We start from the raw sequence: 25,173 nt of genomic DNA on the forward strand, positions 1-25,173 counted from the left end.
TCTCTTACCTCAGTAAAATCTGATTTTATAGCAAATCTACCCAGTAAGAGATAAATATTTTAAAGCTATGTCAAATTATGGTAATCTATTTCCTGTATTAGAAATAACAGCTTTAGGTCAATTTTTAAGTTATTAAATAACAGTGTCTCTTAGGACAGAAACAGTCTAAAAACCACTTTTGTTAAGCACCCAACTTTTACCTGCCCCAGATGGCTAGAAGGATGCCTACAACTTGATCACTAAGCATGCAATACCCAATACACTTAGGATTTTGTGACTGAACACATTTGGTCTTTTATAACCTGACCAAACATTAACTGATAAAAGGCTACTAATCATTAGCAAATCATTTCTGTAATTTCATATTCTGAATTAGTCCTTGGTGCTGCTGTTAACCTAATGTTTTTAAGAAGATGAACAGCTGACAGTTGAAATATCTGCCCCCATGATTATGGGGAAAAAGGGTGGAGGGAACTATGATAATCCCTGGCCTTCCCAATGCTACATAAACTTGTAGTTGCTGGTAACAAACCTGTGGCCTCCACAGTGGCAACGGGGGAGTGAGGTAAAATCCCCATCTGGATAACATGAAAAGCTCTGATCATCACTAGTTTTGGTTTCAAAGCTATAGAGCCACAGATTTGCATTATGCTTGTGTTTCTGAAGGAACACAAAGGCTATCAGGAATTTGTAGCAGTCTGATCAGGCCATTTTAACCTTGACATACATGGTCAAAGGGTATAACCTTTTTTTTTTTTTTTTTTTTTTTTTTCATTTAAAAATCTCTTATAGTGGCATAACTTTCCCTGTACAAATTGGGTTTAAGAAACAAAAGGGACAATTTGCTAATCAATGATGAGCCTTTAATCCAACCATTATATATCCCCTTTCCATCCTGAGATCCCTTGAAGCGACCATTTAGTTAAGACTACCAACAGGTGACACCCTGACAACCTTACCAACTTTGCCTTTCAGAGGTGACCAGAGACCTGTGCTTTTCCAAAGTACTGTTATACGTGTAATTAGTGTAATATCAATGTGGGGAAACTCTTACCTTTGGATTTTGAGGACTCTGCTTTTCTTGAAAGCCTCTGGGTTAGAGGCTGTTTATTCATGTGCACCTCAGGAACTTGGGGCCAAGATGAAGTTCACCATTTCCTAGTCCTTTGCTTGTTCTCCTGGCTGTTATGTTTCCACCTTCATTCAAAATGTCTTCTCTTTGAAGCTGCTTATAACCCACCAACACCATCAAAGCACTGTGCTCACTGTCCTCAATCACACATCTCCAAGTCACTCTCCCCTCTTCATGCAGATCATCCCAGAACCACGCAACCCTAACTAATTTGAAATGGACAACCTATACAACACCCTTGACTTCACAGTTCCTCAGCCTGAATTCCAGTGCTCTTTTCCTCCATGCTGCTTCTGTCCACTGCCATGGTTTCCACCCAGGAATCACAAGCACCTCTGGCCAGTTCTGCTTTTGAAAATAATATTGGAATTCCAATTCCTCTGGCCAGTTCTGCTTTTGAAAATAATATTGGAATTCCAATTCCTCCATTCCCTGTCCTATTCCTAAAAGTGCTGCATCACTTTGATAACTCTGGCCCTTGGATCTCACCTTGTAACCCCTCACTTTTATTGGCCATATGGAATTAAATGTGGAGTTTGCTCTGTGACCCTGAACAAATCAATTGTCTAATCATAGAAAAAGTTACCTGGAAGGAGATTCCTAAGACCTAACAAGAAGGCAATTCCAATCAAACCAATGTCTTAAGAGCACCTGCACAGATTCTAGTGGTGGGCTTCTAGTTCTCTTCCCTGAATACCCAATTCAGACCATCATCAATCACTCAGCCACATCTTCACTCATACTCTTAATTCTTTGGCAATCTCCCTGCTCAAGTTCTAACTTTTCCACCCACCCAATACATGCTGTTCCAATTATCCTGGAGAAAACAGCAGGATAATAAACCATTACCTAAATAGGTAGATGCATAATGGAATCGACTCAAAACATCTAACCCTGTAAACCATCTCAATGCCTTCCCTTACCTCTCTTTTTACTCTAATGCTCTTCTCCATTTGTCTTCACAAAAATAGTCTTCTCCAAGGTTTTATCCTGGGTTTTCTCTCTGGGCCATGGAGGATAGGCTTCAGGTTTTTGATATCCTGGAAGCGGAATATAAAAATGTGGTGTGCCTGTGCCTCGGTCAGACAGGATCCATAACTTCATGTGATTCCTGGAGCCTGAGGAGGGGAAAAATTAAGAATCACTGTTCTGACAGACATGAATTACCCTAGATCTGCCACCTATTCATTGTGGGACCTTAAGCAAGACACCTTCTTAGGAGTTCCAATCAGTATGATTGGAATCAAAATACCTGCCCTATGAGGGCTTAGTAAAAGAGAGGATGTATATAAAATGCTTGGCACAGTATTTGGCGTATTAACTACGTAACTAGAGAAGTATTATTTTAACGTAATAGCCAAATCGAATAGCTACTTAATTTTCCCAGGTAAACTCATCTACCCTTATGACCTCATTGATCATCTAAAAAGTGAAAGACAACTCTCCATCTTTATTTTCCAGCCCAAACCTCCCTCCTAAGGTCCATGCAGCCTGTACAGCCAGCTGGGCACTAAACCAGAATTTCCCACCAGCAGCTCAAATTTATCGTTATGTCTTTTTCCTTCTCTGTTGCCATATCGCACATTTCACTTAAAACTCAACTGGTTTGGCCAAGCTAGAAACCTAAAGTCTTCTTAGACTCACTCTTCCCTTTAATGTTGAACAGAATTAGACCTCAAGGCTTGTTGGTTCACTTTTTAAAGATTTCTGAAATCAGTATCAGTTATCCTCACAGTCAGCCTTCGTTTGGAAACTTAATAGCTCTTACCTGGATTACAACAGCTTTGTAACTTACTTTTCTCCCGAGGTTCTCACCTGTTGATTCTTCTTCCATTGCTATTGAAGGGCCATAGATGGCAGAGATGTTTTTTTGACAAAGTATTAAATTATAAGTGATTCTCCCCTTCCCCCTGGAGACTTTTTCTTTGGCTGATAGCCTCACTCTCCCTTACCTCCTAAGAGATATTCTGGTCCATGGGTTTTGGATGTAGAAAATCAGGATAACAAGTGCCAAGAATTACAGCCTTACAAGGTGAAAGACTAATTAACTTCCATTAACAACAGGAGCAAGAACTTCTTACGAGAAAGAGGAGACTAAGAAAGGAATGAGAACGGAGAAGAACTTAGACTTGATTTAGGGGAGTGCTTTTTGTTAGGACTGGGGACAGGGGCAGGTAAAGACAGATCTTTGAGGCAAAAGAGAGTGAGAATGCAAGAGATGGGGAAAGAAACTTAAGTGCTCCTTTGCTTTTCCACAGTTTTCAGTACAGATTTGAATGGCTTTGACTTTTGGCAGCTGCACAGTGCGCTAAGACTGGACCATGAAATATCTCTGGGCTCTGACAGTTACATTTGGGTTAATCTAAGCCTGATCCCATGTGTTCCTGGATGAGAAGCCCCATGACATTCAAAGTCCTTGACAGTCTGACACCAGCTTCTCTAACCCTATAAGGCTCTTCCATCCAGCAAACTTCTGCAGAATTATTCTCTATCCCTCACATCTTCATACCCATGCTCGACGCATTTGCTTTCTCTGCCTAGAATCTTACTCTTGTCTGCCTTTCTGCCTGGTGAAATCCCACATACACCAAGATCCAACACTGCTAAACCCCTTTCCTTGAGTTGGGATCATCTTGTTATGCAGGACCGGGATACCTGCAAGGGAATGGAATTAAAAAGGGTAAGAGATTGAGCAGTTGAACCTTTTCTTGGGAGGTTTGAGGACAGCCATAGTGAAAGGATTTACCTACAGAGAGCACCTCATGATTAGATTTGTGGAAAGTACTGAGTGGGTGGTTGACTTAAGTAAGGAGGGAATGGGAAGTCCATAGAGCAGTAGGAACTGAAGCCAACATGACTTTCATATCAGGTATGGACATTCTTGCTAACACACAAAGCAGTTGCTCCTCTTAAGCAACAAAAATAATTTATCAGAATGATTTATTTGCAAACAGTAAAAATGTCTGGATTTCTAGAGGTAAATGATTATGCTGTGTTCCAAATAATACTAAAATGCACTTGTATTGCCAGTAAGGGAGGTATGTAAAAGAAAGGAAGAGATTAGACCAGGTCTGGATAAAAAGCTTATCTTAAACCAAAACTACATGTCATCAAATTTGCACCTAAGTACAAACAGAATGTGTTTCTCAATCCATCAACTTCCTCGTTTCCTTCACAAACATGCAAGGCCAGAATACAGTAATGTTCACAGTTTACACAGTTACTAATTTATCCAAAGCAAAGCTTTGTGCCCCCAGATGGAAACATCCCCATGCCTTACAAGTATTTAGCTTATATAAGAGGAAGGCTCAACTGAAGGGGCTTCACAAGGGTGTTCAATGCCAAAAGTGATGAAAAGTCAGAGTAGACTGAAAGGGTTTAGTATCACGAGGCAGAAACATGTAAAATATTTCATGCAGCCAACCTTATTTATTGAGAAGTCCTAATTTTATTGCCCGTTTAGTAACATGTTTGTTCCACAAGCTAATTTCTTATAAAGCAAAGCACAACCTTTTCTTATAAATAGTATAAATTATTTTATTTACAGAAACTTGTTACAAAACAAATAGACTATATATTTCTTCTCTTTTAAATATCCAAAGTAATTTTCTATCCCTTGACATTTGTTCATGTTCTATACAGCAGCCAACACAAAGTCCAGCTGAGATGCTCTTGATTATGTGTACAAATTATGAAACTATTCACACGTTTTTAACACAGGAGATTGCTTTTATAACCAAGCTCAAAAAAAAAAAAAAAAAAAAAAAACAAAAAAAAGCAAAATGCTTTCAAGGCCCTACATTCACACTGACAGTATGTAGTGCTCATTTAAATTATCTGAAAATGTAAAATGTTTTGCACAAAATGTAAAAATGATTATTTTCTGCTAAACAAACTTTTAACAATATTTTTTCAAAGCCCAATCCCCCCAAACCCCCTGGACAGAATGAGCGACATTAAGAAATTCCTTGGCAACAGAACTCTTGCAGGAAGACAGCTGCCTTTATAAGTTACATTTTTTCAAATTATCCATTTTTTCAATGTTCTCAGAGGTACTTCTTTGTATTATATTTTTGGAATACAAAATATTTTAAATATTTTAAATTGTATTTCATGAGTGAATAACAAAACGGACACATCGTGTAAGTTGCTGGCTGACAAAAAGATCTGTAACCCTTGGTGCCACCAGGCTATCCATCACCAACTGAATTACTATGAACCAAGAGGTCTTAATTTTAAAATACCTTATAAAATTACCAGCATTGGTAGTTTTCAACTCCTCCCCTAAAATTTTAGAAACAATATTTAGGTGGAAAAAGCAAACTCCAAAAGTTCAACTGAACATTCAAGTCTTTTTAAAGAGATTCTGTCTAAGCTTAAAACTAGTTTCAGGCACTTTCAGTTTTTTCCATTAGTTTTAAACCACATCACATACTAACATAGATGTGCTCAGAGGATACACACACACACAGGCGCACACACACGCAATCACATACTCTCACACATAAAATACTAACAAAAGAAAAGCAGTGTGTCACTTAGTTACATGTAGTCTATCGGGAAACCAGGCAACCAGGAAGAAGCAATGCCCACTTCATCTGTATGAATCCACTCCCGAGACACTAAAAGGGACAAAGACTTTTCACAGAACAGAGGCATCCCTTAAAACTGTAAAGGAGGCAGGTTCTAGAACTATTGGCTTGGCAGTGAACCACTTCAAATTATAAAAAGGTATTTACTTTTATTAATTAATAAATAAATACTAGATGATCTCAATTGTACCAAAACAGGATATCAGAAAAAAAGACCTGTGCAAAAATACATATTTAAATATGTACAATTCATTTTTAACAAAATATGTCTTCTGAAATAGGGATACTTCCATATTTATAATAGAACAAGAAATTCCAAAATAAAGATACAAAAGTAGGTTTTGTATAATTCTTTGTTCATCATTGCAGCACTTTTTTTTTTTTTTTTGTAGGTTAAGAAAACTGCAGGAGTTGTCATGAAATTCTATTGGAAAGAATATAAAAATTATCTTGGTTTTAAATTGATACCAAAGTCTGTCTAGAAACAACCCAACCACTGCAAATTTGGTTTTTGCAAGTTAATTTAATTCAAAAAAAAAATACTTGTACTCCCGTGTTTTAAATGGTCTTAATTATTCATCATCATAAAAAGTAGTGTAGGAGAAAATAAAATATTTGAACAACAGTCTAAAATTTAATAGCACTGTTTAGAATAGGTCTGTTTGTGGCAGGCAGAATCCGAAATGGCTAATTTCCTAATCCCGATGCTCTGTGTATTACCGGGAGACATAATGAAATTCAATTAAAACCTCAGTCTAAGAAATCAAATGTTCAATACTTGCTAATCTAAATATCTACATTAGTCTGAATCAACTTGTTATCGTGGATCCTATTCACATCTTTCGGAACAACATGATCTGTCTGTAAATTCCATTGCTAAAGGCAACTTTATTTATAACCATCCAGTCCTCTTGGCTCTGAAAATAAATTCTACCCATACCCCATTGCACTTGTCACCAAGGAATCAACTAGGTATGTTCTGATTCCCTCTCACCTCCTCTCTCTTCCCCGACTGGGATGGAAACCAGACTGATTTCTCCCAACTATACCAAACTGGCCCATCCATGCCCTCTCCTTACTAAGCTCTCCTGTAGTATCATTTTAAAAACATTTACTGATTGATTGCATAATAATTGAACAAGACACTGTTCTCTCCTTCCTTTAAAAAAAATCAGTATTTTACATCAATTTATAGCTAAAGTATCTGCATAAAGTTTTTGTTTTCTTACATAATAAGAATAATTCTGTAGCAATTCACATTATTAGGCTGGTAACCAAGTTTATTCATTCTACCTGTTGTTGACTTGAAATTCCCTGAAACTGAAGTTTGAAACCCAAGAACTGTAGGAAAAAAAGAATGTACTGACTGGCTCTCATCAGGCCCTGGCCAGGGAAATGATCAGCGCCTTGGAAATTTTACCCTGTGTTCGGCAACTTTGTGTGTTCTTCTAAGCAACAGTGCCTGGTTCTCGTGTCAGGAGCCTGTAGTGATGGAAGCACCCATTTAAAGGCTCCGGCTCATCCCCGAATTCAATGACACCTTCTCCAAGCAATGCTGTTTTAACATATTAAGTTCTTTAGGGGTGGGGGGTGGGGTACTAGAAAAAATATCCTAGAGGGCTCCAAAACTCTGAGGAAGATGGCTGGTATAATCCCAAGAAAGGAGGGTGTGTGTCAGGGCAATCCTATACACGCATCACAAAAGACCTTCAGGTCAGGACTTACATGTTCTCCAACTCCCTTCCCTTGGTGTCTGCTCTCGTCCCCAACCACATCCAAATAAACATCTGCAGTGGCATGAAAGGGAGTGCATACAAAAACACACAATGCCAGAAGTGCTTGAAGCGGAAATCTACACTTAGTCCCAGGACAGTATCCAAAGAGGAAAACAAGGGTAATGCAGAGAGTGCCTTGGAAACATTTAAGTGTATCTAATAATGTCACTTTAAAAGGTGACTTGTAAAAATAGACCAGGTAGGACAACCAACCCAATCTGCCATACTGTTTACTATGAAAACTTAAAGGATTAAGAAAATTTCATCTCTTTGGAAATCTTGAAAAAAGTTTTTTCTCCCTATAGTGATTTTAACTTCCTCACTCCCACCCTCCCCCAACCCAATTTGGCCTTCCTTTCTCAAAACTAGCTTGCATTTTCTTTCTTCTTAAAAAAAAAAAAAAAAAAAAATCACACAGAATTGCTTTTGTATCATGAAAAGTAAGCCTCCAAAATGATTTATACTTGCTGTCTGGGCATCAACAATTTCAAACCAGTTTGTAAGTTAGAAACTTCTGACAGCTTCTTTTCCCAAATTACTCTCAAAAGGCTGGGCTATTTTGTTATGGTGCCTTGGGCTGACATCTGTATTTCATTCCTGGAACACTGCTATCAAAATCTAAAGCCTAATTCCCTTCCTCAGAGGGTTGCTCGGGATGCAGCCCTCTGCTCTCTGGAAGGTTTCTGGTCTCCAGTTAAGGTGCCTAACTGCTGGAGAGTGACCTACAGATGACAGTGTTAAAAAAAAAAAAAGGTAGTAAAAGGAAGGAGGGAGAAAGGTCTACAGTAACGTTCTTGTCAAAACATTCTTTTGCCCAGCCAATCTACTTGAAGAGTGGCTCCGTGATATACTGCAAGTTAAAAACAAAACAAAAACGAAAACTTCTCACAGATTGGTAGCAAGCAGTCCAGACCACTTTAACACTGATAAAAGCAATTCGGTGGCTGAACTTGATCCAGTGTCCTTTATGAGTACTCACTGCTAGAGACACAGCTTCAGGGAAATCCTCGTTAAAACAACAGCCTGGCAGGTTTCTACCCTTGAGGCCCACAGGAGGTTGGGAAAACAGACTCAAAGGCATCGTGGAGTCCAGAGTGCTGAGTGGAGGTGTAACTTGTCCTCAAAAGTGTCCGCATTATTCCTCCCCGTGCTATTTTCAGCTGTCAGGGACGTGCCTTTGGCTTTCAAAAAAGAGGGGGTGGGGAAATAATGAAAAGGTAAGTAAGCGTTTGTACACTGCACTCTATTGATTCTAAACAAGAATATTCCAAAGGCTGCACGCTACTAAAGTCTCCATTGACTGACAGACACCGGGAACAGTCAGCTATAGATTTTGGTCTTAGCTTTCAAATGCCTTCACTACTGGCACAAGATTCACTTCTAGCCAACTGGCTAGAAGACATGCAGGCCTGGGTTTCTAACTTAGAGAAAAGGCTCTTATGTTTGCCTGTTGGTTTTATTTACTGATTTTGTGTCCTTGAAGGTATTCCAGTGATTTTGTGTCCTTGAAGGTATTCCAGGTTGTTAACTGAGAAGGGAACAAGGTCAAGGACCAGCACACACAGGTGTGACAGTTCGCACTCAAGGCAGTGCCCATGCTGGGGAGGAGGAAACTGGCATTCACAGTGGGCTTTTACATCTTTGGTAGCAGAGGCCATGAACAGACTCTTGGTGCCTACCCAACCCCATCATCTCCTAGGCTTCCCAGCATGTCCCACTCTTCATCTCCTTGTTTAGAAAACTTCAACTAGCCCAGTTATTTTTGTTTTAAAGGCAGCTCCACAAGGAACAGCAAGTAGAGGTCCCTACTTTTGTAACTGCAGCATTCTTTAAAGCATTTTGGGGTCACAAGTCCCTTTGAGATTCTTATGAAAGCTATACGATAAATGAACAAAGACATAAAAATGTGCAATACTTCTTGGGGTTCAATGATCCTTTGATCTCTAAGCAAGCAGCCCCGCTCCTGCCCCAGGATTTGTACAGCATAATAAAAAGTATTCCTCTGCACAGAGAAAATCTCTCTCAAACACAAACTTAAGTGGAAACTGATTTTAAGGAAAAAGCCCAAAGTTAGGCTGTCTGCGTTGTTCTAGTAAGACACAGTGGCACTACATGGTAAAAATCAAAGGTGGTAAAATGGCAGGTCATGAGCCAAAGATGGCCCACAGATACATAGGCTATACCAGATTTAAGAAGAGAAAAAAAAGCGTGTGTGTGTGTGTGTGTATATACACACACACACACACACACACACACACACACATCTCGACTAAATTTCACATGCAAGTCCAGATCTGCAGCCTCTCTTTAAAACTGGTAACAAATGTTTGGAAGCAGCCGCTCCATGTCCCCCGATTTCTAGTAGGCACTGTCAATCTCTGCTGTGCCCCACCTGGCCCCCTTCTGTCCTTTTTGTTACTTGTGGGCATTAAGATCTACACTCCTGTCTAAATGAAGGCAGTGTGCTCACTAATATAGATGTGAGATGGACATTACAGCACAATGGGATGCCCCTCCCGTGGGGATCATGTCTCTCTCAAAGACGGTGTGTTGAAGAACGAGTACACCATGTCTTCTGTGTTTATATTGGACTGTTATGCTTATAAACTGTAATGAGTAACTACAAACCAAGAAGGAAAAGCAACTTCTCATTTGTCCAGGAATCCCATGATCAGAATGCCAAACAACATATAATAACCCATAATGTATGCAGCTAGTTAAATTCACAAATATTTTCCCCATACCTTTGGCATTGGGTGTTAATTCACCCAAATATTAGAGGAAAATTATATCACACTAAGAAAATACTAAGAAACTTCTTGGTATTTTCTGAAAAAGTCCTAACCTGGCTGGCATTTGAGTTAAGTTCTGAAGACGAGGAAGGGGAAAAAAAACCATGAAAAAGAGCCTCACATTTTAAGTCAGGGCTCTGGGGTGATGTTGCTGAAATTCCTGTTCGTAAGCAAGGTGAGGAGATATCCTGATGAATAAAATAACAAGATGAGAGATGAGCTGGAAGTTAGAGCAAAGGAAGCTGGAAGAAACAGCTACAGGTGAGGTCAGTAACAGGCAGAAGAGCTGGGACGAGACAAAAATACAGCCTAAGAGAGAAAGTCATGGTTAATTATGAATCCCACAACCACTTAGCCACTTCTCTACTGATGGGTTCATATGCAGACTTCTTTTTACTATGAGCTTGGAATGAGACTTCAGTCTTCTGCTATGCCCATACTGAATCCTGTTTTCCTGCCTCCCTCAAAAACGGGAAGAGAAAATACGGGGTGAGATTTAACCAAAATATCTGAAATTCTTTTGAGAGGGAAAAATAATAAATTTTTTTTTTTTTGAGACATAGTCTCATAGGCTGGATGGAGTGCAGTGGTGCGATCTTGGCTCACTGCAACCTCCGTCTCCTGTGTTCAAGCAATTCTCCTGCCTCTGCCTCCTGAGTAGCTGGGATTACAGGCGTGCACCACCACACCCAGCTAATTTTTGTATTTTTAGTAGAGACGGGGGTTTTACCATGTTGGCCAGGCTGGTCTTGAACTCCTGACCTCAAGTGATCCACCTGCTTCAGCTTCCCAAAGTGCTGGGATTACAGGCGTGAGCCGCTGCGCCCAGCCTCATTTTAAATCTTAAATTACCCCTTTCTAGATCAGTTTGATTTTAGCGCAGCTTTCCTCAGTGGAACATACTAAAGAACCACTATCCAGGAAATGATGCCTGCTTCCTTCCTTAAAGCCTCGAATGGCACACACTTCACAGCATTGGGATAACACATTACTGGCTATTTCATAAAGGGATGCCCCTCCAATTACGATTTTGCTGTCATGCCCGATGCTGGCAGAAGTGCCTGTTTTACCTTCCTATGGCTGTGAACTTTTTTTTTTTTTTTTTAAAAGACACCATGAAGCTGAATATCTGTTTACAAACAAACCAACCAACCCAACCAAACACATTTCTGAGCTGGCAAAAGATCTTAAGGGAGAAGAAATGGGCACTCCCATGGGGCTCACAGTCCATTTCCTACCTGATGAAGGAGGGAATTGTTCATCAGTCCTTGTGCCCCTGGGATGGCGCCCGTGTGTTTCATGTGGACGTTGTTCATGGCTGGCACTTTGGCAACCTTTGTGGGTTTGCTGCTGCTGTTGTTGATGCTGCTCGAGCTGGGTGAGCACTTTCTTTTCTTTCCTATGAGTTTGTCTAGAGGAGTGTGTGAGTGGGAAAAACTGCCGTGGGAGTTGACAGGCAGTTCATTGGACTGGTGAATGAATGGCCCAAGAGAAAGAGTAGAATCACTGCTGTTCACCATCACACTCATCCTCTTGATAGATTCAGCGGGGCTCCCGGTGGGGGGGCCCCTCCCTGACTGGTCATGCCGGACGTTCACCACATTTGCTTTATTCATCACACAGTTGAGGCCAATGCTATGGGAAGATGTTACCGTTGAGGGGTAGGGAGGCCCAGAGTGAGCCACACAGTTTTTCCTAAAAGACTCCATGGAATGAGAAGAAGAGGAGGAGGAGGAAGAGGAGGAGGAAGAGTGAACCAACAGTGGGGAACTGTTTTTGCGTTTCTTTCCTGAGCCGCCACTGGTACTGCTGCTGGCATTTTGACAGTTAGTGCTGTTACCAGAAGACTCCTTGGGCCTCAAAGATTTGCTGGATTTCAATTTCTGAGGTTTCCTGGACATAGGGGAGGAAGGAACCGAGGAAAGGCCAGAGGGCGTGGAAGGGGATGAGGATGAAGAGGACACTTGTCTGGACTGCATACTGCACACAGGATCCATCGCCCCTGAAGCAGCAGGCTGTGCATTTAGTGTGGTTCCATGAGCTGGTACCGATTTGCTATTTGGGGAGATGCAGGTAGATGAGAGCAGGACTGGGGATGTAGAGACGGTGGCTGCTGCCAGATAGCTGACTCCACATTGTGATGTCGGCACAGAGTTTGTCCGGTGAGGAATACGTGTGGAGATGGGTGAGGTGGTACTGGGCACTAGTGGGATTTTCCTGAAAAAAAATGAGAGGACAGTGAATAACACTGACCACAGCCATTCACAGAGACTTTCAGATGGCACCACCCTCTTTGTTTATGACACAGAGAAACCATCCACATCAAAGCAATCACTGAACTACAAAGCCAATCCTGTCACCTCTCTCCTTCAGATTCTTTAATGCCTTCCTGGGGCTCTTACAGTAACTGTGTGCAACTCCCCCCTGCTATTGCCCCAGCCTCTAGCTCCACCTCCCACCCCCAACGCCCCCATTCCCTGCTTCCAGCCACTGTACTTCCTTATATTCTGAGAAAATGCCATGACCCAATACCCCAACTTCTGCTCAACCTTTAAGTGTCGGATTGCTAATCACCAAATCCTCTGCAGAGAGAGTCATCCCCAGCTTAATTACCACTGTAGTCCTAGTGTTCAGCACAGTGCAGGAAATACGGAAGGCACTGAATAAATGTTGAGAGAAGTCAGGAACGAAAGAGAGAAAAGGAAAGGTGCAGCTAATTAACAGCAACTGCTAGGTCATAACTATTGGCCTGAACAAGGGAATAAAGTCCCACAGTATCAAGGGATATTCAGCATGGTGTTGTAACAATGGATTCTGTTAAGACTGTGTGGGCAAGGTATTTATTAGGGGATGCGGAAACCATCTAAATTCAAACCAGGGAGGGTCTCCTTTTATTTTAGCTCTGAATCTTAAATGTGACAGTAACAAAATTTCAAAAACTTCTTTGGCAGAATTTAAACCAAGGTGGCAGAAGAGAAAAAGGCCTGACTGGAAGGCAAGTGCCAGGATTCCCTTGATCCTGACTTAAGGGGTAGCCCTGGCTGACCCGGCCACTACCGCAGTGAGAGAGCTGGCCTAGACTGCTGCCCAGGTGATTTTCAGATGCTTTTAAAGACTACTGTTATTAATAAAATGAATTAATGACTGCAAGTATTTGCAAATGCTTTAAAAATCCTATTCGGCCAGGCGCAACAGCTCACAACTGTAATCCCACCACTTTGGGAGGCTGAGGCTGGTGGATCACTTGAGGTCAGGAGTTTGAGACCAGCCCGGCCAACATGGTGAAACCCCATCTCTACTAAAAATACAAAAATTAGCCGGGCGTGGTGGTGTGCACCTGTAATCCCAGCTACTCAGAAGGCTGAGGCAGGAGAATCACATGAACTGGGGAAGGGGAGGTTGCCGTGAGCTGAAATCACACTACTGCACTCCAGCCTTGGTGACTGAGTGAGGCCCTGTTTCAAAAACAAAACAAACAAACAAACAAAAAAACCTAAAACCCCATTCAAGAGTACAGCTCTGGCCTGATGTTAGTGCTTGTCAACTCCAACTGTTGCACATTACGGTCACCTGTGGAGCTTAAGCCACATCCATAACGATTACACCAGAGTCTCTGCAGAGAGTGGGGACCGACATCAGTCATTTCTAAATCTCTCCAGGGGATTCTAATGTGGAGCCAAGATTGAGAGGCTAGGCTCTCTCTCCGCACTACTCATAGAGGAGGGTGGCCCACACCGTCATTAATTACCTGAGAGGTTGCTTAGGAAAACTGAGTTCGTGGGCCCCACCCTAGAATGATGCATCAGAAGCTGTATGGCAACAAGGCCCCGGGGTGATTCTGGAGCATTCAGAATCCCTGCTCTAAATGAAGTCCAGGCCTTACTGCTCACTGGGAACAGTGGCTTCTCATGACCACCAGGTGGCTCAGGAAGCCAGGGCCTAAAGACCAGGCTGCCTGGAACGAAATCTCAAGGAAAGGAAAAGCCTTCTAGAGCAGGGAAGGATGTGGATCTCTCCGGGAGGCAATTACAAGTTCCTCTTAGAAAAGCTCATTTAAGTAGTTAATTACTCTTTTGTGTATAAAGAGGCAAAGTAACAATATGTACTCATACAGACTTGTGTTTGCATAAATAAACTATGTAGAGATACATAAAAAATAGTAAAAATGTCTGTGGGGGCTGGATGGAAAACAAGCATGTTTACACGGGAGGACTCAGGGTTTTCAATGTACGCCTCTTTATACTTGTTTTTCCTTTTTTTTTTTTTTTTTTTTTTCAGACGGAGTTTCGCTCTGTCGCCCAGGCTGGAGTGCAGTGGTGCGATCTGGGCTCCCTGCAAGCTCTGCCTCCCGGGTTCACGCCACTCTCCTGCCTCAGCCTCGTTTTTCCTTTTTTAAGCCCAGTGATTGTATTACCATTTCAAAAAGTAAAAAACAAAAAAAAAAACAAAACAAACAACACCAACAAAAATCTTTGAAAACCATTCCAGCCCCTTCTTAGGGAATATGGGATACTGGTCCCAAATCAACAGAGGACAAGCAGTTCACAGAAATCATAGGAGGTGGGCAGTGGCCTTTCGGGTTATGGCCGTGCTGCAGAGAAAAGTGCTGGTCTAATTTCACCATTGGCCAGAGACTCCACAAACTGAAGTTTACTCACTTCATACTCAATTCCCACTTCACTTACCTTCAATTTTACCACAATAACCACGTAAGGAAGGATTTTGGGCTGAGCCAGTAGGGTGGGACCTGGATCACTTTGAAAGTTTCCTTGAGGGCTTCAAAGATGCCAGGTGAGAATAGTTCTCTGGATGAGAAGTGCTGAGCTCCCCAGAGCAAATCTCAGGGGCTGCCTGAAAAGGCCACCAGCACTCCTATGTCGGGGGGCAACGCCAAGTTCCCATCTGGCCCAAGCCTACGTGCCAGCTCATTACTAAGCAACATGTCCCTTGTTGCTGCAGACTTTTTAAAAACCAATGGTCATGCTAATGGAAAGGGTTGGTTTCTTTCTCCCCGGAAGCAAGTAGGCAGCCTTGAGACAGAACGGAGAGTAGACAGCAGAGTCGACCTTATGATCCTGCTTTTTAAAAAGTTCACAACATCAAGAGGAAAGTCTCACCATACAAGCCACTAGGAACTGAAACTATCTTTGCCCAAACTGTTGGCCATGAGCCACATACCAACATAATGTGGATAAAACATTCAGAAATCCATTCTAAACTCTTAGGAGTACATTAAACCCATAGTTTCATGAGCTCAGCGTGCTTTCCAAGTCCCAATGGGTAGTCTGAAGAAATATGAAGTTGAGATTTCATGTATCTTAGGGAGTTCTGGTGTGGAAAAACCCCTGCAGAACCCCCAAAACCAGTCCCCTGATTCTGTGTCTAGCCAGGGACAATGTTTCTTCATAAAGAAGAACCTCTTATCCAGCAAGAACCAGAAAGAAATATGAAAAAGAAAAGCAGAGTAACAGTGCTCTGGATCTGGTGTTCTAAGGAAACAGATGTAAGTCCTGCTAATGATCATGGAGATGGTTCTTTGGGTTGCAGACAATCCAAGGCCTCCGACCAGCGTCTGACTTTATTAGGAAGCCAAGGCAGGGAGGTAAATGAATGTACTGGCAGAGTCCATTTAAGGAGGCACTAGTAAACAATGCCAAAACAGAGGATCTGGGATGGCCTGGGGATTACTGGACAGTCACTTTAGCAAAGCTTACTATTCACCAAAGTCACTCCCACCGAATACTAGTTCTCCAAGATGTTCTCCTAAAAAAGGTTCCGAGGTGAAAAGAGCTTGGGACATGTTCCACATTATACATGACATTCCGTGCTTCAAGAGTTACAAAGCACAGCGCCCATTAGGGCTCCGAGAAGTTCTGCAGTAAAAAACAGTTTTTGTTTTGTTTTGTTTTTTACAGGAAAGTCTGAGTTAAACCTTTTTGGCCATGAACTCTTCTTCCACTTAAAATCCTGTTTGGGAAGCATTAGGTACGTAATATCACACAAGGTGTCTTAAATTGCAAACTGGAGCACGTGGCTCCTCTACCTAAAACCTTCAACACTGAAGCAATTTCAGTGTCACCTGGCCCCTGCTGGTTTCTTGGACCTCATCTTGTACTGTGCTCACTTTCTTGCTATCTCTCCAACAAGCTGTCTTTTCTGACTCAAGACCTTGACACAGCTGCTTCCTTCTGCCCAGAACTCAATCCTCCCTACCATCCCAGTGACTGCTATTTCTCATCCATCCTTCTCAGTTTAAGGACTGCCTCTTCAGAGAGGGTTTCCCTGAATCCCTCTGGCCTGTATATTTTCAGCTCTTTACTTGAAAACATTTTACCGCTAGGTTCAATTCCTGGCCCTACCACTAACTTACTGCATGACACTGTATCTGTTTTGTCATCGATTAAAACAAAACAAAACAAAAGAAAAACCAGAGGTGGGGGGAGGGTATAATCATGGTCACTGACAGAGAATTGTGACTGTTAAGTATATTTAAGTTGTTTGGTGTATAGTTGGCTCTCAGTAATTCTTGGTGATTGTTATGGTTTCCATTCTCTCACTTAGGACAAGCTATCATCTCCTTATTCTTCTGTAGACTAGTTTTTTTCTCCTCTCACCCAATCCCAACTAGACTGTGAGCTCCATACATGTGGGAGTCCTTCTGCTTTGAACCCCAGCACCCAGAACAATCTGTAGTTGTGGAGTAAATGTATGAATGAAGGACAAGGCACCTTCTTCTCAGGGCCAAAGGCCAGCTTCATTTAGATAAGCCTATCTTCATAACATCAGCCTCACAGGAAATAAAAGACAACACAGCACTGTGTAAAGTCAGCTCCTCTCCCAAGAACAACAGGCACTCACTTCCACAGCTGTGCATTCAGATGCTTCTCCACCATGAGGTTGAGGGCGCAGCGAAGTCGATTCCACCTGGAGTCAAACACGTAATAGCCTCTTCCAATCTGCCGGCTCCCAAATGTGCAAAACTGCAAGAGAGAACATAGCCACGTGCTTGCTGACTCCCACACTGGCATGCCCAGTCGGGGTTCTCGCTCCTTCAGGAAAGGAGCTAATCAGGAAAGACAGAACTGCCTCTGAGTACCGGAGGCTGTGAAGCGTGAGAGTGACAACGCCTAGCCCTGAGTGTCATGGAAGAGAAAGGGAAAAAAGCATGAGATGTCCCCCACACAGTGTGTGTGCTGCTTCTGGGGCACCCTGTTCTGAGCTTCTCTCACACCTTGACTGCATCCCACACATACGGGCATGCCAAGGTCCCTGGCACAGCCCCCTGCAGTGCCCTGTCCATGCTGTGTGGGGAGGGTCAACGCGGGGGTGGACGTGGAACTTACAGATGCCGGCTGAGGATGATGACCTGAATAATGACAGTCCAGTTTTTCAACAGACTCTTCTTTGTCATCGCCTTCGCCCTCCTCACTGGATAACCGAGAAGCTGGCTCAGTGGCAGGCAGGGGAGGGTGTGGAGATTCATGGACTGGAGGAGGGTCAATGGGGGCACTCCCACCTTGCTGAGCAGGGCAGCCTGGAGGCCTTGGTGAGTAGAAAGCGCAGCACGGATCAGATCACACACCTGGGAATCAGCCGCCTTAACTGAGATACAACAGTGTGTCCAAAACAACCTAGCAGAGGCCTGGGTTCCACCTCTACCTCTGGGGGAAAACAGATGTTGATCCAGGTGGCTTGGGAGTAAAGGAACCTCTCTCCTGAACTGCAGGATGTTAAGTTCAGCTGTTTGCCAGATACAATCAAGGTAACTTAGAATGAATCCTTTCTATTGCCATTTGGGTGGTTTAGATCCCTCTTCTATTCTCCCCCAAAGAAGGGGAAATACATGTGGAATTTAACAGAATTCTTTGATTCCTCTTCAAATTTCAACTGGATTTGGTTTACTAACACAATAAATGAAACATAGTCATCCCTTGGTATCCATGGGGAATGTGAGTCCAGGACCTCCCAGGGACAGCAAAATCTGCAAATCCACAAATGTACAAAGTGGCCTGATATAAAATGGTGCAGTATTTGCATATAACCTATGAGTATCCTCCCGTATACTTTAAATAATCTCTAAATTACTTTTAGTACCTAATACAATGTAAATGCTATGTAATGTATTGTTTAGGGAATACTGAGACAAGAAAAAAAAAAAAGCCTATACATGTTCAGTATGACACAATTTTTCTTTTCCCAAATAGTTTCAATCTGCAATTGGTTTAAACCACGGATGCAAAACCCATGGATATAGAGGGCTGACTGTAATTTGCAAAGTGCTCTAAGATAACCTAGGAGAGACAGGAGGTGATACAAGAATAAGGTGGTATTACCACTTTGTGTGGATAGCCTACAGCCTCTTACTCAAGGGCAGTAATGTATTTTTCCTACACCTATAATGGCCTCTGGAATTAAGCTTACATTTTTCTAGATGCAAAAACTTCAATGAGAAGAAGACCAAGGAAAGGACTTGGGGAGGAATCTCTGGCCAGGTCCTGACCACACTCTGAGGAGCCTCCTCTGATGGCTCCTCCAGCATACTGCACAGAGACCACAAAGCTCACGTTGCGAGAGGCTCAAACAGACACCTGGGTTTCCACGAGGGAGATGCTCCCACCTTTATGCAACCATTTTAAAGATCAGACATGTGAGGGTGAAATGGTAAGCAGTAGCAACCGAGGACTGGCACATTCCTCAGCAGAAGCTCTTGCTGCCAATAAATGAACGGCCAACACTGAAGCCCCTCTTTCTCTATGCCTTTCTCTTTCTCTTCCTCTGGAAACTAGGTACAGTCTTTACTTCAACGTGGTTCAGTATGTAAGCACAAACACACACATAATTCCACCATCACTGTCTCTGAGGTATGTGTATAAGTTCTCATTAAAACACTCTGATCCACTGTTTACTCTGCTACTAAAATGCTAATACATGCTTGGGCCAAAGCCCCAAATGAATGAATGAAAAACACATTGATAAATGGATGCTGTAAAAACTCAGGCTAAATGGCTTGTCCCCAGCAAGAATTCCCACTGCTATATAAAGACAAATGAAAGGGAAACTGCTGCCAAAGCCATGTGAAGAGTTCCTGTCACTAACCCGCAGGAAGGACCCAATTTCTGCCTGCTCAACAGAGTTGAGACACTCGATGTTGAGCAAGTATAGAGCAGATAACTCTAGCTTTATTTTGCTGCTTGCATTTACAACCAAGAGGAGCCCTGGTTGAAACTTACTGAACTCAACCTTTTTTTTTTAGTTCATAGTAAAACTCCCTTAAAAAACGATCTCCACAGCGAGGCTGAGATAAGTTACTCAACATCATGACCATACTGAGATTTTACAGTATCTGCAAGTCTCATCTCTGAAGGTGGGAGAAAGAGTTGGAGGGCTTGGCTTACCTTGGAAGACTGGGGGTGTGAGGTTTAGGTTTACTAGCTACAAAAGGCTTTGATTCGGAAGGAATCACTCCGTGAGGGTTTTGGTGCGGCTCCTGTGACGTTCTAGGAGGGGCGGGATGTGGGTCCCTGAGAGGCTGCGGTGGTTGCTGAGAGTCCGGATGGCGAATCAATTCCTTTTCCCTGGGTTTGTTTTTGTGCTCGGCTAATAACACATCAAATCGTTTTCTTCTACCCTGGACAGCCCTGCGCTGGGTTAAGGAATGTGTCTGCGGACCAAAAAAATACAGAAACTGAGGAATCTCATTAATAATTTTTGGTCTGCCTTATATCACAAAACACCACTCCCAATAAATAAGCAATCTAGACCATAAGCATAGTGAAAGGCTACTCAGCATTTGATAAGCTAAAAACCTGAAGAGCCCGTTATTTTCTCCCTAGACTAGAAGCATACATTCTAGGCTCTAAATGCAGAAGAATCTGGAAATGTTATTTCCATCAGAAGAAAAAAGAAATGTGAGCGGTGACACCTGGTATGTAACTAAGTGCAACCATTAGTGCTATATGACAAGTACTCATGTTTTGTGACACAATAGCAATTTGGTTTTGGGGGCTCCTCTTATCAACTCCATTAGAAAAATCCTCTTTGGACCATTTAAAATTTTGAATGTTCATGTAAAGGGAAGAAACAATTATTCCATAAAACATGTATCAGAAAGTGTTCTTTTAGTAACTTCCAGAGAATAAAAATTAAACACAATTGCATCTCTCTATTCCAATGAAAATGCCATGTAAAAATAGAAAGTGGCCCAAAGCATTCTGCAGACAGACTGCCACAGCCAAGGAGCACTGGACAGATGAGGCTAAGAAGAAATGCTATGAACAGGAAGGGAGACAAAGTAATCCCTATAGATAGACACTGGCTATGGAAATCAAGGAAATGGGATGGACAACACCCTTGGGTCTTCAGACAATGTCTAATTTCAGAATTAAGAAATGGACACACAGAGGAAAAAGAAAAGTCAAATTATGGCAGTGTTTGTCTTAAGGCAACCAATACACACACCTGTGGCTGAAGCAAATCTTGTAAGAAAATGTGTCTGTAGTCCAAATGCATTTCATAGTTACTGGCATTAAAACAAAACAAAACAAATAAGCCTAATACTATTGCCAACAGAAGATAAAGTTGAATGTACAAGTGTGAACTGGTCAGAGTTGGGCAAATCTTATTGACAGTCGAGTCCAATCACTCAAGTTAAACCTGACCATTCCATACTGCTGAGATCTCAGTCTGTAAAAATGCAAGGAGATGCTAATCCTGAGGAGTGGATGAGTTTACATGAGCTACAGTGGCCCCTAATCACATATCCATAAACATACATGAATTAACCCACGTTTCCTTCTTTTATATTACAAAATACTGTAAATATGTGTGTGCATGCCCCTACACATAATACAAATGTATTGGCATAGTTGCTACAACTTTAGGGACTTAAAAAGGGAATTATGCTTCTAACTACCATTTTCCATTGAATAACACAACCCACCTCCTTATGAGACACACTGCAACTATGTCTACCTAAATAATCTAACCTGGCACAGATAAATGTGTTTAGCTTTTTACATTTTTACTTGACTTTCTTTAATATGGAAAATGTCCCTAAGAAAGTAACCTAAATGAAGACCAGGAACTTTGTTTTGTTTGTGTTGTACTAGCATCTAGAAGAGTACCTGACACTCAAATGCTTCGAACAAAAAGTTTATAAAAATAATGGCCCTCCAACGTGCGTTGAAAGAACGAATGAACGTATAATATTACTGGTCCACCTGCCCGTCTCTCCAAGCAGATATATAAACCTCTCCTCAGCTTGAATGTTCCCGGTGCCTAGCACAGTACAGCCAAATGAAGAAAGCAGGCAGATACATTTTCCCAGCTCAGTTTGAAGCGTTAAGTAGGGTTTCCACTGAGCTGTGAAGAACATACCAAACAGAAATCCGACAGGGGTTGCCCAAGGCTCACAGGATAAAGACTGCCTGCATAACTAGGCTCCGGGGCCCTGCACACTCTAAGACCCTTGCTTACTGCTCCCTGCTCCTTTGGTCCCACGTACCTCTTCTTCCCTCTTTCTGTTCAGCTACCTGGCTGGCTTTAAGGTTCTAAGGAATTTGCTCTGCCCCTGTTACAGAGCCTTCACACATATTGTTTCCTCCACCTCTCCTACCTCTCCCATCCCTCTCGGCCCAGATAAAATCATCATATTGATTTCAGCCCCACGTTCCTATGGCAAGAAAGCCTTCCCTGGAAAAACTTCATTTTTGCAGGCTTTCATAATGTAGTCCTCTCATCTTTTTATAACTCATCAGTGGTAATTTTACACTTATTTTGGTGATTAATAATCTCCATCTCTTTCATTAGACTGTAAGCGCCACAAGCACACGGAACACGTGGTTATTGTGCTAAACCCTTTATTCCCTGGGACCTAGAACAAGTGAGGCCTGTGCTCACAGATGTATGTAATAAAAAGTTCTACAATGGACAAAGGCTACAGGAGTCACAAATCTCTCTGCATGGAAGGCACAGAGGACATTCGACGAGATATTAGACAGATGAAGATGTGAGGAGGGGCAGTGAGGGTGGCAGACAGACAACAGAGAATGAGTAATGGGAACGAACAGCAGCAAATTCGCTGACGGTGAAGAGAACAGATAACGTTCTAAGTCTAAGACAGAAGAGACCTGGCAGCAACTTGGGAAACACTCAGGGTAGGGACAAGCAGGCATGTTTAGCCCTACTGAGCTTAACAGATTCAGACCAAAGTGAAGGCAAGGAAAAGGAAAAGAACTGACAAAACAATGAAAAAAAGTCAAGGCATCCTGTAAAAGGGCAGGCCTGGTGGATGCTGCATTTTCTGCCAGTTCTATGCTCATCTCATGACAAGCTGGGTCTCAAGACTTATTAATGCAATGACAGGCTTAGCCCAATGCCACGGAGAGTAATGACACCCTTAAAGAAGGACAAGGGGAGCACATATCATTTGAAAAGGAAGATGGGAGAAAAATGCAGACCCATTCAAAGTCAGTCTACCTAGCAATAAAGGCACAGGAAGAATGCTAGTCAAGCTCCTTGAAGATTTTGAGTTGAAAAAAAAACTTCTGGCAACTCCCTTCTGGGTAGTTATCCAAAATAACTGAAATCAGAATCTCAAAGAGCTATCAGAACTCCTATGTTCACTGAAGTATTATTTACAATAGACAAGATGTAGAAACAATATAAATGTCTGTCAACAGGTGATTGGATGAAGATGACATAGTATATACATACACTGGAATACTATTCAGCCCTTAAAAAGAAGGAAATTCTGCAATATGCTACAACAAGTATGAGGTAAGCTTGAGGACATTATACTAAGATAAATAACCCAGTCACAGAACGATTAAACACTGCATGATTCCACTTATACGAAATCTATAATCAAACTCATAGAATCAAAGACTAGAGTGGTGGCTGCCAGCGGCTGAAGGGAGAGGGAAATAAGGAGTTACTCATCAATGAGCATAACGTTTCAGTTATAGCAAGATGAACAAGTTCTAGACATCTGCTGTATAATATTCTATCATAGTCAACAATACTGTCTTGCACACTTAAAGGTGTGGTTCCCTGCCACGCTTTGTAAACCACTGAAAAAGAACATCTTGGGTTTGAAAAAAGCAAACCTCATTGCCCACAGGCACTGTATTACCGAGAAATCCATGTTACTGACAGTCAGGTGGGCAGAAGGAGAATGGCAAGTTGTGATCATGATGTGGACAGGGCTGAGGCATGCTTTCACACATTCTCTTAGGGACAGCTGAAACTGACATAATTCTACAGAACTCAGGTGGCTATCTTCATACACCACCGTCACTACACCACTGTGTGTCCAATTAGTACCCTATTAAAAAAAAAAAGCAGTTTGTTTTATGAGAGTTTTTAATCTAGAAATCCAAGGATGGGCTTGGGGTGGGGGTGTCCATTAATCCAAGATAGGAAAATTCAGAATGTGTATGTGTATGCACTATTTTATTCTCGGAAGATGGACCGTGGTTTTTTTTTTTTTTAAATGCGATATTTAGAGGTACTCTTGACCAACCCTTTTCCCCAAAAAGGTCCTGAACCACTGTTGTAAGACAAAATCTATACACTAAAATTAAATTAGAAGCTTAAACTAAAGTAAGAACCACTTAAAAATTTTCCACTCCAGAAGACTGTAACATGACTCCACTGGTTGGGGCATGGGGCAGGGCCTGAAGTCCTTTATTCAAATACACTTTAATAAAATTTAAAATAAAACACTAACAATTTTATTAATTTTTAGAAGAAAATGCTAACTTTTATCATTTTGACCCCCTCCCTCTCCCTCTAAGGTTTTAAAATTACATGCTTCAAAGCAGTGACTCTGAATGCTTCTTGAACCTTTCTGGGCGGTAGCTGGGGACACCCTCCAGAGAAATGCACATCAACACACAAGCTCATTTATGGAGAGGTGTTCACTGATGACCCGAAGCCACCCCACATCAATAACCCTTACTTTTCAGCAAATATACCTTATTAGCATACTGGCATTTTAAAAGAAGTAAGGAAGACCCCAGAGCAAAAAGGAAGACCATTACATTTTCTTAGCTTGTATATAAATTATTAATATATTTTATCTAGTTTTTTGTTTCTCTTAAAAGAGATGGGTCTCGTAATGTTGTCCAGGCTGGACTTGAACTCCTAGTCTCAAGCAATCCTTCTGCCTCAGCCTCCCCACTAGCTGGGACTTACAGGCATGCCTGGCTTGCAGTATTTTTTTTTTAAACTAGAAAACAGGGCTATCTCAAAGTCACAGATTTTTTAAAAAGTGGTTCTTTAAAATTTAAGACCATGGGTGACACATTTTTTAAATGTTCATACAACACGCAAAGGAAATTTCCGGACTTGCTTTAAGTCAGTATAATTTAAAGCACAGTCAAGGGTAGCCTATACGGAAATATGAAAAGTTTTTAAAAATAACAGACTGGGAGAGAACACTATTCCTGTGGATACAACACTGCTCATTAGAAACAAAACCTCTGTCAAGATTGTAACAACACGCTTCACATTTTGTCAATCTGAGGCTTTCTTCAACAGAACCAAGTTATTCCTTCACCTACACAATTCAGAACAATACACAAAGCATCTTCTCTGGGTTAGAGAGACTTTGGGAGCAGTGTGGTACATCCCAGTCATCCATGTTTATCAGGATAGTCGGCTTGACTTTCAGGAGTCCACCCACCTTGCACGTCAAAGACCGGGTGCAGGGCTTCTTGGTGTCGAGATCAATAACCCCGCAGTGGATGTCAGGATCAAACTCTCTTTCTGTCAAAAGAACACAGGCATTACATGCGGCCTGACAAACTCTCCTCCATGTATTTTGTAAGTAAGAAAATAGAAGAAATCAACAGTTAGATAAATTATAGCTGGAATAAAAT

At 41.9% G+C, this 25,173-nt stretch overlaps 1 protein-coding gene across 6 annotated transcripts in view; it reads right to left on the reverse strand.

The window, feature by feature from the left end:
* Window positions 1–1,071: 1,071 nt before the first annotated feature.
* ATXN7 (ataxin 7) overlaps window positions 1,072–25,173 on the reverse strand; it is a 144,070-nt gene continuing 119,968 nt past the window's right edge. For 4 of the 6 annotated variants that reach the window (XM_030801504.1, XM_030801500.1, XM_030801501.1 and 1 more), the window contains 6 exons: window positions 24,978–25,060; window positions 19,687–19,952; window positions 17,635–17,833; window positions 17,150–17,271; window positions 11,530–12,508; window positions 9,791–10,479 (listed from right to left, as the gene is read on the reverse strand). In XM_030801504.1, coding sequence (XP_030657364.1) covers window positions 10,291–10,479; window positions 11,530–12,508; window positions 17,150–17,271; window positions 17,635–17,833; window positions 19,687–19,952; window positions 24,978–25,060 — 1,838 coding nt within the window. In that variant the 3' untranslated portion in view covers window positions 9,791–10,290. Of the gene's footprint in view, window positions 8,681–9,790; window positions 10,480–11,529; window positions 12,509–17,149; window positions 17,272–17,634; window positions 17,834–19,686; window positions 19,953–24,977; window positions 25,061–25,173 lie in introns of those variants that run through there. The other 2 variants (XM_030801503.1, XM_030801505.1) reach the window with 2 other exon arrangements.

This window comes from Nomascus leucogenys, chromosome 21 (genome assembly GCF_006542625.1).
Source record: "Nomascus leucogenys isolate Asia chromosome 21, Asia_NLE_v1, whole genome shotgun sequence".
In the NCBI taxonomy this organism is placed as follows: Eukaryota; Metazoa; Chordata; class Mammalia; order Primates; family Hylobatidae; genus Nomascus; species Nomascus leucogenys.